This window comes from Vulpes lagopus, chromosome 21, assembly GCF_018345385.1.
Source record: "Vulpes lagopus strain Blue_001 chromosome 21, ASM1834538v1, whole genome shotgun sequence".
NCBI lineage: Eukaryota > Metazoa > Chordata > Mammalia > Carnivora > Canidae > Vulpes > Vulpes lagopus.
In genome coordinates this window covers 2,841,430-2,858,829 of record NC_054844.1, presented here as the reverse complement: position 1 = coordinate 2,858,829, position 17,400 = coordinate 2,841,430, and the positions used below count along the sequence as shown (strand labels likewise).

The 17,400-nt window shown below is 35.0% G+C and overlaps 1 protein-coding gene across 11 annotated transcripts in view; it reads left to right on the top strand.

Annotated features, from left to right (window-relative positions):
- Window positions 1-17,400, top strand: part of ERC1 (ELKS/RAB6-interacting/CAST family member 1) — a 549,485-nt gene that overhangs the window by 151,777 nt on the left and 380,308 nt on the right. For all 11 annotated transcript variants that reach the window (XM_041736575.1, XM_041736573.1, XM_041736571.1 and 8 more), the window contains one exon: window positions 4,677-4,844. In XM_041736575.1, the coding sequence (XP_041592509.1) occupies window positions 4,677-4,844 (168 nt within the window). The remainder of the gene's footprint in view (window positions 1-4,676; window positions 4,845-17,400) is intronic.

Genomic DNA, 17,400 nt, shown 5'->3' with positions numbered 1-17,400 from the left:
GTAGAGAAAAACCTGTTTTTGTTGAAGTTGGCATAACCTGTTTGCCACAGACCTTGACTCTTGGCAAGCTAGATGGATGCTGTTCCTCCAGTGCATTTGGTGGAATAAACAGTGTCTTATTCCTCCTACCAGCCATAGTATTAGTGTGATGACGTGTGTCCCGCTAGTCGCTGAGGGGCTTTCCTGAATATGTTTTTTTGTGGTTTGCAAAATATGGACCTCACGCAAAATTGTACTATGTACTCACTACTAACCAGAAAGATCAGTGTAGAATTCAGAGCAATCAATAATAGTAGCAGAGTGGTTTTTGTGGTTATTTTTATCTTAGATCTCCAGACCAGCACATTTAAATTCTGCATTGCATGAGAAAAGCAGACCAAGAGAAAGTGTATTTGGTAATTTGAACTGAATACTTAGTAAAGAAAAGATCACTTAGTGATTAGAGAATGGACTTGAGTACATAATATTTGTGATGTGAGATACTTTTTATATGAAAGCCTGCATTTCCAGCTACTCTTACACCAAAGATTTGTATGTTTATTACGAGAGTTTTCATTTTTTACCTTTTCAGTCATCAATTCCTGTGGGTCTCATACCTGACATTCTCCCAAAATGGCATGCAGGTATTTATGACTTGGTAGCACTGGCACGTTGACGGGTCAGTTAAGTGAGTGAGGTATAATGTAAAAATGCAGCGACGACATCTAGGGACTCTTGGTAAAGAATAGCAATATGAGGTCTTACAGTTATTGTTCTGTGGGACTTTGTTACTATCAGGATGAGAAACATTTAGAAATGCTAAGGGATGTATTCATGTTGTATTCTGATTCCTTACCCATAGTTGGAAAACATTTCATTTTTCTGAAATTAATGTAGAGAAGAACTGCGAGACAAGGAAATTCGGCAGTTAAGATTTATCTATAAGTTTAAATGTCTGGGCTTTTGCCCTTATAAAAAGAATTTAATGTATTTTGGGAATATTGTGTGAAACGTCTTTAGGTGATTTACTTTGTTTTTTGCTTGTGGTTATTGGGATATGTGGTATATGGTTAGAAGTAGAATATAGAGTATACAGAATACAAATTAGAATGTAGAAATTAGGTGCAAATGATTTAGCATATAATTTGTGTATTTTAAAAATTTCTGACATGTATACTTTTCTAAGGTTTGACCTCTTTAACTGTGCAGAAGAGTCTGTGGGTTCAATAAGTACCCTCTTGAATTAACCGTGACTGATGCCCTGTAATGGATTCAGCTAATTGGAACCAAAGCTGATACTGTCAAATAGGATTAGTAGCCACACAGGCCAGCTTGAGCTGTGCCTGAATGCCAAGTGGATAAGGGTCAATGGGCTCTTTTGGCATCTTAAGCAGGCTGGTTGTTGAATTTCATATTCCACAAAGGTCTTTGCTCTGTGGTGGCAATCCTTTTCTCCAAATTGAATCAGTATTCAGTTCTGACATTTGTCTTGTAGATCTTTTTGTTTGTTTGCATGGTAGAGTGTTTGTGATTTGAATAGGTTGGTGACGGAAAACCAAGGAAGTGTAAAGACTTTTGTCATCCTGCACTTTAGAAAGGACTGTTGGGGAACTCTGGAAATCACCTAATTCATCATTGTTTTGTATTGGATTTTAATTCTTAACTCTGAGATCTTTAGTACTCTATGCAGGCAGCAAAACTTGCACATTTTTGTTGGTGATATCTCTTGGATTCATTGGCCTTGATTTATTGTAGTTCTACTGTTTGTTAGCAAAACATTTTTTAAAATTACTTTAATCTTTTCTTTTTCCAGGTCTCTGAGGAAAATTTTAAGTAGGGTGGCTATCTTGACACATGACATTTTATAAGATAGTCAAGGGAAGAACATGTTTAGATCTTTGATTTCTTTTATTAGTTGTAATTTTCAGTATATAGATCCTTTACATGTTTTGTTAGATTTATACCTAGATATTTAAATTTTTTCAGAGTGATTATAAATGGTCATAAATTTAAAAAGTTGAAATTCAGTATTGGATCACATTTAATTTTACTCATTTATAAAATATTGACATTTTTAAAGCAAGTATAAACATTCACCAATTTTCTCTAATATTACTGTTATTAAGAACTATTTCAGGCACATAAAGTATAGATAAAAGGAAAACAACACTGTAAAATGGTATCATGATGTGAAATTTTAAATTTTAGCACAGTTAGATTTAACAGTATGTTTTCTTTATGGTGTATCCTTTCTGTGTCTTTAAAAATGAAGCCTTCCATGCCTCAATGTCTTAAAAGTATTTTCCTATATTTCCTTCCAGTACCTCAGTGAAGATAATGAACATGCTCCCCATATTTCTCATACCTCTTTGTAATCCCTTTCTTTTGCCTTTGCCTGATATTCTTCACTGCTCCCCCTTTCATCCTCTTTCCAGGGAATTCTTGATCTATTACTATTCTTTTCTATTACTGTAATTAGTGTACATTTTCTAGAATTTTACTTAAATATATACATTTTTGTCTAGTTCTTAGAGGGGTAGTGTATTAAGTGGTTAAGATTGTAGGATCTGGTGATAGACCAGTTAATCTTAAATTCTTGCTCTATTGCTTATTTATAACTACCTTTTCTAAGTCCTGGTTTCCCAGATTGCCATGGGAAAGTGAAATTTTACACAGGGAGAATACAAGTGAAGATATGATGCTTGAGGATAGAATTGGGAGAATTTTTAATATACTGTATATATGGTTGGCGAGCATATACATGACCATATGCAGAAAAGTTCAGAAATCTTGAGGGTGGAATGAAGAAAACCATTTGAAATGATAAGAGGCTGTTTGAAAGGATTGCTCAGGCTGGGAGAAAAACAAGATAAACCAGAATAGGGATGAATGATGAAAAAAGAGATGATATATCAAAGGTTATGCTATGTATAAAGAATAGATTTAGTAGGTGTAGAAGAAGGAAAACGGATTTCAGAAATAAGAGTTTAAGAGTTTGAAAGTTCTTAGGTGGATCTTTCCAGAATATAATAAGGTTACAATATATCATTTATTAAAATAGAATAGAAGGAAATCACAAGTGAAAAGTATTTATTGAGGGGGCATGGTAGAACTTTGAAGAATTACAAATGGACACTAAAAAGACTACTCCCCAATTACTGGCTTGGTGGAATTAGTGGCATTGACATGGTTGGTAGAAATTCAGTTTAGCAGAGTGAAATCTAGTTTATTTACATATTTTTCCTTTCCAACATAGTCTAAGATAATTTATAAGTGCATAATGACTTAACTATAGAGTCTCAAGTGAGATTAGTCTTGTGGGAAATTTTCCATAGTACTTACTAAGCAGTAAGTACTACCATACACACAGTACTGGTTCTCAGATACCTTATAGTTTAGATATAATATTAGATTTTTCCTGATAATTTTGGTATACTCTAAATGTGAGTCATTACCTATGTTAACTAATTTTTCTTTGTGGATTGGTTAATCCACAGACAGCCAGGAAAAATAATACACGATAAGTTCAAGATAAGGAAGTTTTATAGAAACATACTTGATATCTTAGATTTGTATTTTCAGTGTGGTAGCCACCAGCCATATATGGTTATTGAGCACTTGAAATATGGTATATAAAATATGCATTGGACTTTTAAGATGTATGAAATAAAGAATGTAAAATAAAAGAGCTCATTAATACTTTTTATTAAGGATTACATGTTTGGAATGATAATATCATAAATTAAACAGGATATATTATTAAAATTTATCTATTTTTTATTTTTTAATGTAGCTGCTAGAAAGTTTAAAATTTCATATGTAGCTTGCATATGACTCACATTATATTTCTGTTGAACAACACTGTCTTAAGATGAAAGAAATCCACCTCCCTGTTCTGCTATAATAAGTAGGTAGCTGTTTGCTGAATTATAAATCCTTAGTGGAAAAGCAAAAAAAAAAAAAAAAAAAAACCAAAATAATTTTGGTGTATGAGTTTGCTTAGTGAAATTTGGTTTGAATGGATTTAAAAATAAGTACTGTCATTAGATTTCTAGTTATTTGAAGTTATATTTAGAGAAAACTGTTAAACTTGGGGGATAAAGGTAATTGGATGCCACACTTTAGCAGACTAGTCTTTGGGCCTGAAAGTAGACCTTGCTTTCCTTTGCACAGATGTTTCAGTGCATTACGGGATTGTTAGTCTAAAAAGCATCATATTCTACCTCTAGTTTCTATTTTGTGGTGCAGCAAGAGTCATGCTTTGGGATGTTTATGGTTTTCTTTCTAATTTTAGATTTTCTAAAGCAGTGTAGCATCACTTAGGAACTTGTGAGAAAAACTTAATTCTTGAGCTCCAAACCCATTGAATCAGAAACTCTTGTGGCTGGGCCCAGGAATCTGTTGAAACTCTTCAATAGAATTGGCAAAACTCAATCTCTTTATAATAGTTCTTCATATTTTCTTTGATTCAGATCTATTTATCCTGATATCATTGTTTACTTAACTGATGTAAATTTTATTTTTATTACAAAAGCGCTCATAAAGTTTTAGGGTTTAATTTCTAAATAGCAATAATTATATTTACCAATAATAGAATACCATACTATTTGATTTCATTTGGGCAACTATACACATGTATTTGGAAGGGATTACATTCCTTTCTTTCAATTAATCATTTGTAAAAAAAAAATTCTTAGGTGGATGCTCTCCGATTGCGTTTGGAAGAAAAGGAAACCATGCTGAATAAGAAGACAAAACAAATTCAGGATATGGCGGAGGAGAAGGGGACACAAGCTGGAGAGATACATGACCTCAAGGACATGCTGGATGTGAAGGAGAGGAAGGTTAATGTTCTTCAGAAGAAGGTGAGGTGCAGTTGTTTGGAATTTAGTTTCCTACCTCTGGCTATATCTCATTCTTACTGTCTGTGTATGCCTATATGTGTATATATATCTCCTCCTCACCCTTTCTCCTAAAATGCTCTCTTAAAAAATTTTGTTGTTGTTGTTTTTTTAAATTTTAATTCTAGTATAGTTAACATACAGTGTTATATTAGTTTTAGATGTACAGTATAGTGATTCAGGAATTCTATACATTACTCAATGCTCATCATTAAGTATGATTACTCATCAAGGACGTTGGCCTCTAGTTCTCTCTCTGTCTCTCTTTTCTAATGTAGGCTCTATACCCAGAATGGAGCCCAACATGGGGCTTGAACTCATGATTCTGAGATCAAGAATCAGATGCTTAACCTACTGAGCCATGTAGACGCCCTTGTAATTCTCTTCTATTGTGATTTCTTTATCTGATTTTGGTATCAGGGTAATGTTGGCCTTATAGAATGAATTTGAAAGTTTTCCTTCCTTTTTTGTTTATTTGGAATAGTTTGAGAAGAATACATAATAACTCATTTAAATATTTGTTAGAAATCACCCTCGTGAAGCCATCTGGTCCTGGACTTTTTTGTTGGCAGATTTTTGATTACTGATTCAGTTGCTTTGCTGGTAATTGGTCTATTCAATTCCTATTTCTTCCTGTTTCAGTTTTGATAGTTTATATGTCCTGGAATTTATTCATTTCTTTTAGGTTGTCCAATTTGTTGGCATATAGTTTTTTATAATATTCTTGTACAGGGATCCCTGGGTGGTGCAGCGGTTTGGCGCCTGCCTTTGGCCCAGGGCGTGATCCTGGAGACCCGGGATCAAATCCCACGTCGGGCTCCCGGTGCATGGAGCCTGCTTCTCCCTCTGCCTATGTCTCTGCCTCTCTCTCTCTCTCTCTGTGACTATCATAAATAAATAAATTAAAAAAAAATTCTTGTACAGTTTGTATTTTTGTGATGTTGGTTATTTCTCTTCTCTCATTTGTGATTTTATTTATTTGGGTCCTTTTTTCTTTTTGGTAAGTCTGGGTAGGGGTTTATCAATTTTATTAATTTTTTCAAAGAATCAGCTCCTCCTGGTTTCACCGATCTGTTTTTTTTTTTTTAATATTTTATTTCTGCTCTAATCTTTATTTCCTTTCTTCTGCTGGCTATAGGCTTTGTTGGTCTTTTTCTAGCTCTTTTAGGTATAAGTTTAGGTTCTTTGAGGTTTCTGTTGCTTCTTGGGATAGCCCTGAATTGCTATTAACTTCCCTCTTAGAACAGTTTTTGCTGCATCCCAGAGGTTTTGGACCATTGTATTTTCGTTTTCATTTGTTTCCATGTACTTTTAAAATTTTTTCTTTGAGTTCTTACTTGACATGGTGTTTAACTTTCATGTATTTGTGGTCTTTCTAGACTTTTCCTTGTGGTTGACTTCTAGTTTCATAGCACTGTGGTTAGAAAAGGTGTGTAGTAGGACTTCAGTCATTTTGTATTTATTGAGTCCTGTATTATGATCTAATACGTGTTCTAGGAGAATGTTCCATATGCACTTGAAAAGAATGTGTATTCTGCTATTTTAGAATGGAAGGTTCTGAATATATCTGTTAAGTCCATCTGGTCCAGTGTGTCATTCAAAGCCATTGTCTTCCTATTGTTTTCTGCTTAGATGATCTGTCCATTGATGTAAGTAGGGTGTTAAAATTCCCTACTATTATTTTATTATCAATTAGTTCCTTTATGTTTGTTATTAATTGTTTTATATATTTGGATGCTTCTATGTTGGGTGCATAAATATTTACAATTGTTGTATCTTCTTGTTGAATTTTCCCCTTTGTTATTATACAATGCCTTTCTTCGTCTCTTGTTACCGTCTTTGAAGTTTAGTTTGTCTGATAAAGTATTGGTATTCAGCTTTCTTTTGACATCCATTTGTGTGGTGATTGTTTCTCCATCTCTTCCCTTTCAATCTCTAGGTGTCTTAGATCTAAAATGAGTCTCTTGTAGGCTGCATATAGATGGTGTTGGTTTTTTCATCTACTCTGTCAACCCTATGTCTTTTGATTGGAGCATATGATTTATTTACATTTGGAGTAATTATTGATATGTATTTATTGCCATTTTATTACTTGTTTTGTGGTTGTTTCTGGAGATTTTCTCTGATCCTTTTTCATGTTTTTGCTGATTTTCTATAGTGATATATTTGGATTTCTTTCTTTATTCTTTGCAGGTTTATTAGTGCTTTTGTTACATGGTTACCATTAGGTTTGCATATAACCTCTTCTGCAATATCAGGCTATACACACACACATTTTAAAGATTTATTTTTTTATTTTTAGAGCACGTAAATGGGGATGAGCAGGGGGAGAGGGAGAGAGAGACTTTTAGCAGACTTCTTGCTAGTGTGGAGCTTGACAGAGGGCTCCATTTCATGACCTTGAGATCATGACCTGAGCCCAAATGAAGTCAGGACGCTTAGCTGACTGAGCCACTCAGGTGCCCCCAAATATCAGTCTATATTAAGTTGATGGTTGTTCAAGTTTGTATCCATTCTTTCTTCCTCTCCTCTCCCATTTTAGGTAGATGTTATTTTATTTATATCCTTTTGGTGTGTGAGTTCCTATATTGGTTTTTAATGAATTATTTAATTATACTGTTTTTGTTTTTCCTACCTTTATACTGTCACTTTTGATCTCTCCTTTCCATTCAAAGAGTCCCCTTTAATATTTCTTGCAGGGCTGGTTTAGTGGTCACAAACTCCTTTAGTTCTTCTTTGCCTGGGAAACCCTCTCTCCTATTCTGAATGACAGCCTTGCCCTATAGAGTATTCTTGGTTGCAGATTTTTCTCGTTCAGCACTTTGAATATATCGTGCCATTCTCTTCTGGCTTGCCAAGTTTGTTGAGAAATCTCCAGCTAGCCTTATGGGTTTTCCTTTGTAAGTTAATGACTTATTTGTGTAGCGCTTTTAAGACTTTATCACTCTATTTTGCAAATGTGATTACAATATGTTTTACAAGTGTTGGCCTGCTGTTACTGATCTTGAGCAGAGTGCCCTGTGCTTTCTGGAGGTGTATGTCTGTTTACTTCCCCCGTGAGGTAAGTTTTCAGCTATTATTTCTTGAAATAAATTTTCTGCCCCCTTTTCTCTTTTTATTCTGGGACTCCTATAATATGAATGTTAACTATGTTTGATGGAGTCACTGAATTCCCTAAGTCTATTCTCCTGTGGCATAATTCTTCTTTCTCTCTTTTTGTTCAGCCTCATTGCTTATCATTATTTTGTCTCCTAGTCATTAATTTGTTCCTCTGCTTCTTCTTGCCTGCTGTTCATTGCATCAGGTGTGGTTCTGATCTCATTTATTGCACTCTTCATCTCTGATTCTGTTTTAACTCTTTTATCTCTGTGGTAAGGGTCTCACCAATGGCTTCTTTTCTAAAGGCCAATGAGTATCCTTATCATCATTGCTTTAAATTCTTCATCAGGTATGTTCCTTATATCTGTTTCAAAGATCTCTGGGTATGGCCTTATCTTGATCTTTTATTTGAGATAAATTCCTCTGTCTTTACTTTTAATCTAAGTGTCTGCCTTCTTCTAGGTGTTAGAAAAGTCAGGCCTTATGAGGAAGGAGAGGTCATGTATTGCCCAAGCAGGGGAGTGTTAGTGTCTCCTGTGTATGCTGCATGTGCTCTGCTTTTGTGTTCTGGCTGCTCTGCCCTTCATCCAGTCATTGATAGAGGCCCTCCTTGCCTGCTGTCAGCAGTGTTTGCTTCCTGGCTTGAATGTGGCAAGTTTTAGCTTGGTATACTCTGCTCTGCTTGTGAAATGAGACCTGCCACCATCTCCACTGTAATTGAGGCCCTTCAAAACTCTCTGGTCTGAAGACGTGGTATGGAGGGATATGTACTGATCTTCTGGAACAGGGTCCCACTGCCCTGAGACTGAGGCAGGTGTGACTGAGAAGGGCAGTTCCACTGGAGCCCAGGGGAGTGGAGCTTAGTGTAAGCAAGTTAAGCAGCCCAGCGTGGGTGCTGTGCTGCTTCCCACAGGTGGCCTTGTAGTTATGCTGAGGGGCAGGGAAAGAAATGGTGCTGGCAAGCTCCATTGTTCCCAGAGAGGTGTCTTTGTGAATGCTATCTCTGAAGGAAGTGCTCTGAGAAGAGTGTGTAATTTCCCCACTGTGTGCCCCAGGTGTTTCTGCATTGTCTGCCCCCAGGTTGTTTGCCTGCTGTCTCTCCAGGACTCTATCCCAGCCAAGCCCGCTGACCTTTAAACTCTAGGCTTTAGTCTCCACTGCTTGCAAGAACTGATGAAATTCGGCTCCTCTCATTTTCCAAGTCAGTGGCTTTGGGGAAATGTTTTCCTTGTGCTTTCCCCTGTGTGCTCCACTCTCTCTTTCTTGCCCTTCTCTCTGACCCTTCCCCCACAGTACCTGAGATCTTTGTCTCCCTGAAACTATGTCTCCATAAACCATGTCTACCTTCTTCCATGTGGTTTCTTCTCTCCCTTTAGTTGTAGAGTTTGTTCTCTCCATCATGAGGCTGATTTCAGAGGTATTTAGGAAAATTTTATAGTTACCTAGTTGTGTTAGTAGGACAAGGTGAGCCTTGGGTCCTCCTACTCTGCCACCATCTTCCTGCTTCATACTGCAAGCTTTAAATTTTTCTTTTTTTAAGGATTTTTTATTTATTCATGAGAGACACACACAGAAAGAGAGAGAGAGAGGCAGAGACATAGGCAGAGACATAGGCAGAGGGAGAAGCAGACTCCCCACAGGGAGCCTGATGTGGGACTTGATCCCAGGACCAGGGATCACGCCCTGAGCCAAAGGTAGATGCTTAACCACTGAGCCACCCAGGCGTCCCAATTTAAATTTTTTTTTTTTTATTTTTTTTTCCAATTTAAATTTTTATTTAATTCTTGGATGTTCTAGAATTCCTTTGAAATTTTTTCCAGAAAAGTCATAGGTGCTATGTTTCCTAAGTTCTTGCTTCTTGATTATGTTTATATTGTCTTTCTAGATTTTATAACTAATTGTTTCAGAGATACAAAGAATATAGGGAATAATATAAGTAATGGTAATTATTCAGCTTATTAAGAAGTAAAACTTCAAATACAGTTGACATTCCTTGGCATAGCTTTACTTGATAGTATTGTTCTCCATTCTATTCCAGAGTTGAACACTTAATTTTGATGTTTATGCATACCACATATATTAGAGCAGGATACATGTTTTTATACTTTTATAACTATGTACCTATTAATGAAAAAAAAAATATATATGTAAAATATGGGGAAATACATCTTACAAATAAATACGAGCAATTTACCCTGACTGTAATCAGGGGACTGTAAAATAAAACCAGATTTAGAAGCAATTTTATACCTATCCTTTTATGTTCTGTTGGCAAACATTATGAAGTCTGTGGCAGTATCAAGTGTTGATAAATACGGCAACTGGATTTCTTGAACAGTGCTGTTGGATTTTTAAATTGGTACAACTACTTTGGAAAGTAGTTATAAAATTAAACATAAACATAACCTTCTGGATACAGATACTGTAGATGAACTCTAAGACATGTATAGGAATGTTCATAGTAGCCTTGTTTGGAATAAAACATAACAAAACTGAGGAAATATTATACAAATGTTCTTAAGAGAAGAATGAGTAGGTAACTATGGTATAGTCACACAATGGAACCTATTATTTTAAGGGAAAGAAATGTTTAGGATAAAAATTCAACACAGTCATTTCTTTTAGAAATAGGGAAGGCAGAGAGATGCATAAGGAGGGATATGTAAGTATCTTAAGATGGGTAATGAAAAAAAAAAGATGGGTAATGAGTTTGTGTATATTTATTATCCTTCATAATATGTATGTATTAAATATTATTTAACATAACTTAAAATAATGAGGCAGGTTAAGTTTTGTTAAATTTGCATGGTACATTTTTATAATTCTAAAATCAGAATTACTTTTCCCTAGAAGTTCATTTATACATTTTGAAACAATGTCTGATACAGATGTACAGTCTTGATAAAATTTTACTGTCTGATAAAAAAATTTCATGTAAATTCTCTGGCAAAAGGTTTATTCAGCTTATGATCAAATATGTCCACTTATGATGAATTAATGACTTGGACAGTTTGACCTTCTTTCCTTGAATCAGAATTCAGATACTTAATAGTATTTGCTGATTGAGATTGACTTAGGGTCATATTGAACAAGTATAATCTTCTTCCTGTAGAATGACTTTTTAGGTATTGGGAACTTGCCATTTGACAACCCTCAAATCATATTTTCCTACATGAAATATTTCTCTTCCTCCCAGTGTTCTCATTTGCCCTGGTTAATTTTTCTAATGGCAGTTATTTGTCTTAACTCATTTTTCTTCCATACTTTACTTTTCCAGTTGGAACTTTGGACCTAATTGCAAGAGAGATGATTAGAACAATATTAATATTCTTGGCCCTAGATGAAATGTGATATTGGGAAACTCAATAAAACTGATTAGTCTTCAGTTTTCTCATCTATAGGCAGGGCATAATAGTTATCTCGGGAGGTTTTTGTTAAATGATGTAATGTGTATTAAAGTGTCTTGGAACCTGTAAGGTGTTGCACACTGTGGCTATAAGGTGTTAATATTGTTTATTCTTTTTAAAAAGATTTTTATTTATTTACTTCAGAGAGAGCACACACAAGTGGGAGGGGGTGCAGAGGGAGAGGGGCAAGGCAACTCTGTACTATGCCTGATGTGAACGATCCCAGGAATGTGAGATCATGACCTGAACTGAAGGCAGATGCTTAACAGACTGAGCCACCCAGGCACACCTTAATATTGTTCATTCTTAACTAAATTTAAATTTTACGTTGCTGAATTCAGCCAGTTAATCTTTGAGGATCTTCAGCTTTATGCCTTCTACTTATTTATGAGCGTATTCTTTATACTTTCATTTAAGTGATAAAATATTTAGTAGACCCAGAAAAGACTTTTGTGATATATTCTACCTCTTTCAAATTGATTATTTATTAAAGCAATTCTCAAAGCTCTTTTTGTTGTCTGTAGAATTTTTTTTTGTAAGTTTGTTTTCAGGTCTAGCCTTTTTAAAAAAATTTATTTCTCTGTGTTCTTCATTCAGATCCTTATAAACCTGTCTTAAAAATCTGAGTCAGTTGGAGAGATCACTCTGTATAATTCTTTTACAGTGATGCCTTGGTCATGAGCCAGTGATATACTCAGCTGTTTTGGGCTTTTTCAGGACCACTACCCCCACATTTTCCTAGCTTTCTAAGCAGTGTGTATATTTATATACACTAGAGTATTGTTTGCTGTTTCTTCTTTTTCTTCCTCACTGAGTACATTTGTAGCTGCGTGGTCAAATTGTGTTTTGTGGCTCCCCCATCCCTCTAAACTGCCTTCATTCATCCATTTGGTGTAGAGCCTTCTATATAGTAGGTATTGTGCTAAATACAAAGATAATTAAATAAGATGTGGCTTCTTCTCTCATAGTTTTGAATTTCTGGGAGTTAAAGAAGTGGGGATATACCTGGTGTATAGTGAGGTACAAAGCAAGGAGTTTTTTTTTTTTTTTTTTTTTGAACTTGTGTGAAAGGAGCTCTTGAAACTTTGCTGAGCAGATGGGGAAGGAGTGAGATATCCCAAGCCAAGAGAGCAGTGTAAATGAAAACATGGGAATAGTGTTCCTTTACACAGTGTTATGCCTTGGAATTCTGCCTTTGCTTTTTAAACATTTTGTAACAGGAATTCTTAAAAATTTCTGGCAGACCCCTGCCCACAACTGTCTTTTCTTTCTTATTGTGAACTCTCTTATTACCTGGTCTCTGGGAAAATTATTTCCAGTTCTTACATAACGAGAAAGTTTTCAGTGAATACTCTCATCTTTATTTTCTGTTTAGTTTATTTAGGAAATTAATAAGAGAATTCAGCTTTTCTTTTCTCTGGCCCTAAGGATTTTCTGTCAAAAACTAGAAATTTACCTACAGTGGGGTATTAAGATAACGCTGTGCTCAGAAAACAAAATGGGACAATAGCAGATGGCCAAGCATGCTGTACAATGGGATTAGCATTGGTCTTCTCCTTCCGAGGGTTCTCCCCTATGGTTTTAAGTAGTTTTGTGTTACAGTAAATTTCTTATCTTTATAATAAATCACTGACCTGGAAAATGTAATTGAGCATTTGAATCTGAGCTGCATCAAAAATCTGTGTTAAAATTGTACAGCTTCTTGCTTGATTGATTATAAATGATAATGTAGCTTGGAGTTTAATTTGGTGACACAGATGTTACCATCATTCCCTTCTATGCTTCTGTAACTTCTGTTGGTTTCCCCTTGCTTACTTCTCCAGTTTCCTAGGCTTGGGTATTTAGAGTTTAGATTTAACAGTAGCAGAAAGTTGATTGATATATAGAATTAGAAGGTTGCAGTTGGTTTGTTTGTTTGGTCCTAGATTGGCTCTTTAAGTCACCTCTGTTACTTTGTTTTGGGTAGGAAGTCAAAGAATAGGTTTTTTTAATATGTTCTATTTGTTTTCTCTGGAGTCTAGGCTAAGGTAGTGCTACTTTCTTCACTTTTCCAATATCATAAAATAGAAGAATATATGTTTTATCACTAAAAAACAGTATTTAGTATTTTAAATTAGTATTTTAAAAAATTGTCATATTTTATTTTTAATAAGGATTCATTGCAATGTTTTCTAAATGTTACTGTTTTAAAGTCACAGCCCAGCTGTTAATGAAGCTAGAGATGACCAAGTCAGTCTAATCGAACATTAAGTTGAAAACTTAATATACTTAGACATTAGAATTTTCTTTTTTCATTTTTTTAACTTCTTTTTCTAATAGAACACAGTTTAATTAAAATTTTTTGTTTAAACTGGAGGGTATTATGCTGAGTGAAATAAGTCAATTGGAGAAGGACAAACATTATATGTTCTCATTCATTTGGGGAATATAAATAATAGTGAAAGGGAATAGAAGGGAAGGGAGAAGAAATGGGTAGGAAATATCAGAAAGGGAGACAGAACATAAAGACTCCTAACTCTGGGAAACGAACTAGGGGTGGTGGAAGGGGAGGAGGGCGGGGGGTGGGGGTGAATGGGTGACGGGCACTGAGGGGGGCACTTGACGGGATGAGCACTGGGTGTTATTCTGTATGTTGGCAAATTGAACACCAATAAAAAATAAATTTATTATTAAAGAATTTTCTTTGTTTATGGAGAACATGTACAGCTAAATTCTTGAAATATTTTATCAAAAGGCAGAATGGATAGTAGATGAAATCTGATGATGGTATTTTTGTTGGGGAATATACACCATATGAATTTACTTTGCTTCATATAACCTTCCTCCGTCTCATTTCCCCCACCCTCGCTTTTTCAAGTAAACCTTAAGGAGGTTGATATCTGAACTTGGAAAGTCTGATTTAACTTCCAGTTTGTTAATAATGTTGGTCTTATACAAGTGACATTTTGTAATGAGTGTAATAACTCATCAGTTATTCCCTAGGAAAAGTTTACCTCATTATAAATTGTTTTAATTATGATGTATTTCTGTTCACCATCCCTTCTACTTCCAAAACAGTTCTCTCCAAAAAAATAAAAACTGTAAAACCCCTCATCCCTACATTCTGATCATCTAAAAACAATAAACTTCAGATATAAGTGATTAAAGCAACAATAGCACTGCTTAATAGTAGTTGGAGAAAATCCTATTTGCTGCATAATGAAGTATTTCTAAAGCTTAGAAGCTTAAAAAACCATTTTTGAATGCTCATTTATTTGTGAGTCATGAATTCAGGGAGGGCTCTCCTGGGTAGTTTGTCCTTGCTTTGTTTGGTGACAGCTGGGGGTGTCAGCAGTTGGATGATCCACTGCCAAGCTGGCTTTTTCATTTGCCTACATTCTGTCTAGGTACTCGTTGGCCTCTGGCAAATGGCTACATGGTGTTTTTTTGCCTCAGGGCTTCTTGCATATGTCCTGGGTATCCCATAGCATGATGAGAGTTGTCACACTTCTTATGTGGCACCTGACTCCACAGTCATAGATGTTAGAAGCAGAAGCTGTCTGACTGTTTATGGGTTATGCTATGAGTGGGTTTGGAAGTGGCAGAAGGTTCCTTTTTATTCCTTTGTACTCTCTTTGTCATAGTCATAGGACTTACCTTGATTCGGGGGGTCAAGAAATAGACTTCACTTCTTAATGGAGGCATGGCAAAGTCACATTGCACAAGAATCTGTACGTGGGGGGTATTATTGTGGCCATCTTTGGAAAATATCTGCTCCAATTCAGTAAAAATGTTGAATAAGGGGTTGAGAATATGAAGTTAGGATTTTTTTGTGTGTGATAGGTGATAAAGCTCTTAGTCCCTTTTTTTTGTGTGTGTGATAGGTGATAAAGCTTTTAGTCCCTTTTTTGTTTTCTTATGATGTTGCGGCCTTATTAATCAGAATGGAAGAGGGATTTTTCTATTTCTCTGTTACTCAGCGTTTTAATCTGTTATTCATAGAGCTTCTGCTGTCATCCACTGTTCCCAACAGAAGTCACCTCAAATCAGAAGGAATTCCAAACAGTCTAAAATTGTTTTACCCACTTCAGGAATTACCACAGGGTATAAAAATATTTTTAAAAAAAGTACAAGGGAATAAGGTGTAAAGAAGGGATACAAAGGATGGCCTAACAACAGAAGGTGAGTTAACGTAGCTACGTATTTACTTGAGAGAGATTCACCTTAGGTGAGAAGCACACTTGTCTAGATGAAAACTTTGCATATTGGTGCTCTAAGTGGAAGAGATTGCCATCTGGAAGATAATTGGACTGAGTATTGCATAGATTCAAAAGAATTTTTTTTTTATCAAAAGAATTTTAAGTCCTTAAATAACAGAGAAATATGGCTAAATTGTTTTGTGTTAATTTGGGGAATAAAACAGGATAAATCTTAGGCTTAGAGTACTTTCACACTTCATTGATGGATATTATGGAACTTTGACATTTAAGCTAGCACTAGGGGTTGATTAGATTTTTTTTCCTAATTGAGCTATAAGCCATATATCATAGAATTTAACATTTTAAGCTGTAGAATTCATTGTTTTGTGTATGTGTACACATTTGTGCAACCATCACCACTATTCAATTACAGAACATTTTTAAGAACCTGTCAGCAGTCATAACTCCTTATCCTCTGGCAACTTCTAATCTATTTTTTATCTCTATGGATTTGCCTGTTCTGGACAATCATATCACATGCAGCTTTTTGTGTCTGGTTTTTTGAAGTGTTTTCAAGGTCCATCATGTTGTAATACTTCACTCAAGTATCAGTACTTCATTCCTTTTTATGTCCGAATAATATTCCATTAGGATGAATATAGCATATTTTGTGTATCCATTCATCAGTTTATGGACATTTGGGTTGTTTACAGTTTTTGCCTACTATGAATAATGATGTACAAGTTTTTGTATGAACTTGTATGTTTTCATCCTCTTGTGTATATATCTAAGAATGGAATTGATGTTAACTTCATGTTTAACTTTTTGAGAAACTGCCAAACTATTTCTAAAGCAGCTCTATGATTTTGGATTCCTATCAACATGTGGTATTTTTCTTTTTAAAATAGTCATTCTAATGGGTATGCAGTAGTATCTTTTCGTTGTTTTCATTTGAATTTCCATGACTAATGATGTTGAACATCTTTTCATATACTTGGCCATTTGTATATCTTCTTTAGAGAAATACCTCTTCATATTTTTTTGTTTACTTTTCAATTATTTGTTTTCTTATGATTGAGTTCTGGAAAGTCTTTATATATTGAAGATTCCACTCATAACAGATTTGCAGATATTTCTCCTAGTCTCTGGTTATCTTTTCACTTTCTTGATAGCATCCTTTGGTACACACGCAAGAGATTTAAATTTTGATGAAGGCCACTTTATCTTTTTTTTCTTGGTTTCTTCTGCTTTTGGTGTTGTAGCAAATAAACCATTGCTTAATTGAAGATCACAAAGATTTCCTCCTACATTTTCTTCTATGAGTTTTGTAGCTTTAGATTTTATGTTTAGATCTTTACTCAATGCCAAGTTAATTTTTGGTGTGAGGTAGGAGTCCAACTTTGATATTTTGTATGTGGGTATCCAGTTGTCCTAGCACCATTTGTTGAAAGACAAATCTTTTCTCATTGAATGGTCTTGGGACCCTTGCTAAAACTCCATTGGTTATAGACACCTGTGTTCATTCTGAACTCCTAATTCTGTTCCATCAATGTATATGCCTCTCTATGTGTCATCCCACCCTGTCTTGATTACTGTAGATTTTTGTAGGTTTGTGTATTGGGAATTGTGTATCCTCTGTGTTCCTTTTTAAGATTGTTTTAGCTTTTGGGGGTCTCTTGTAATTCTATATGAATTTTGAGATCAGTGTATCCATTTCTGTTGTTAATTCCCTTTTTCAGTGTTTTGTAGTTTTCAATCTGTAAGTCTTGAACTTCTTTACATTTATTCCTGAATATTTTATTCTTTTTGATGCTATTATAAATGAAATTGTTTTCT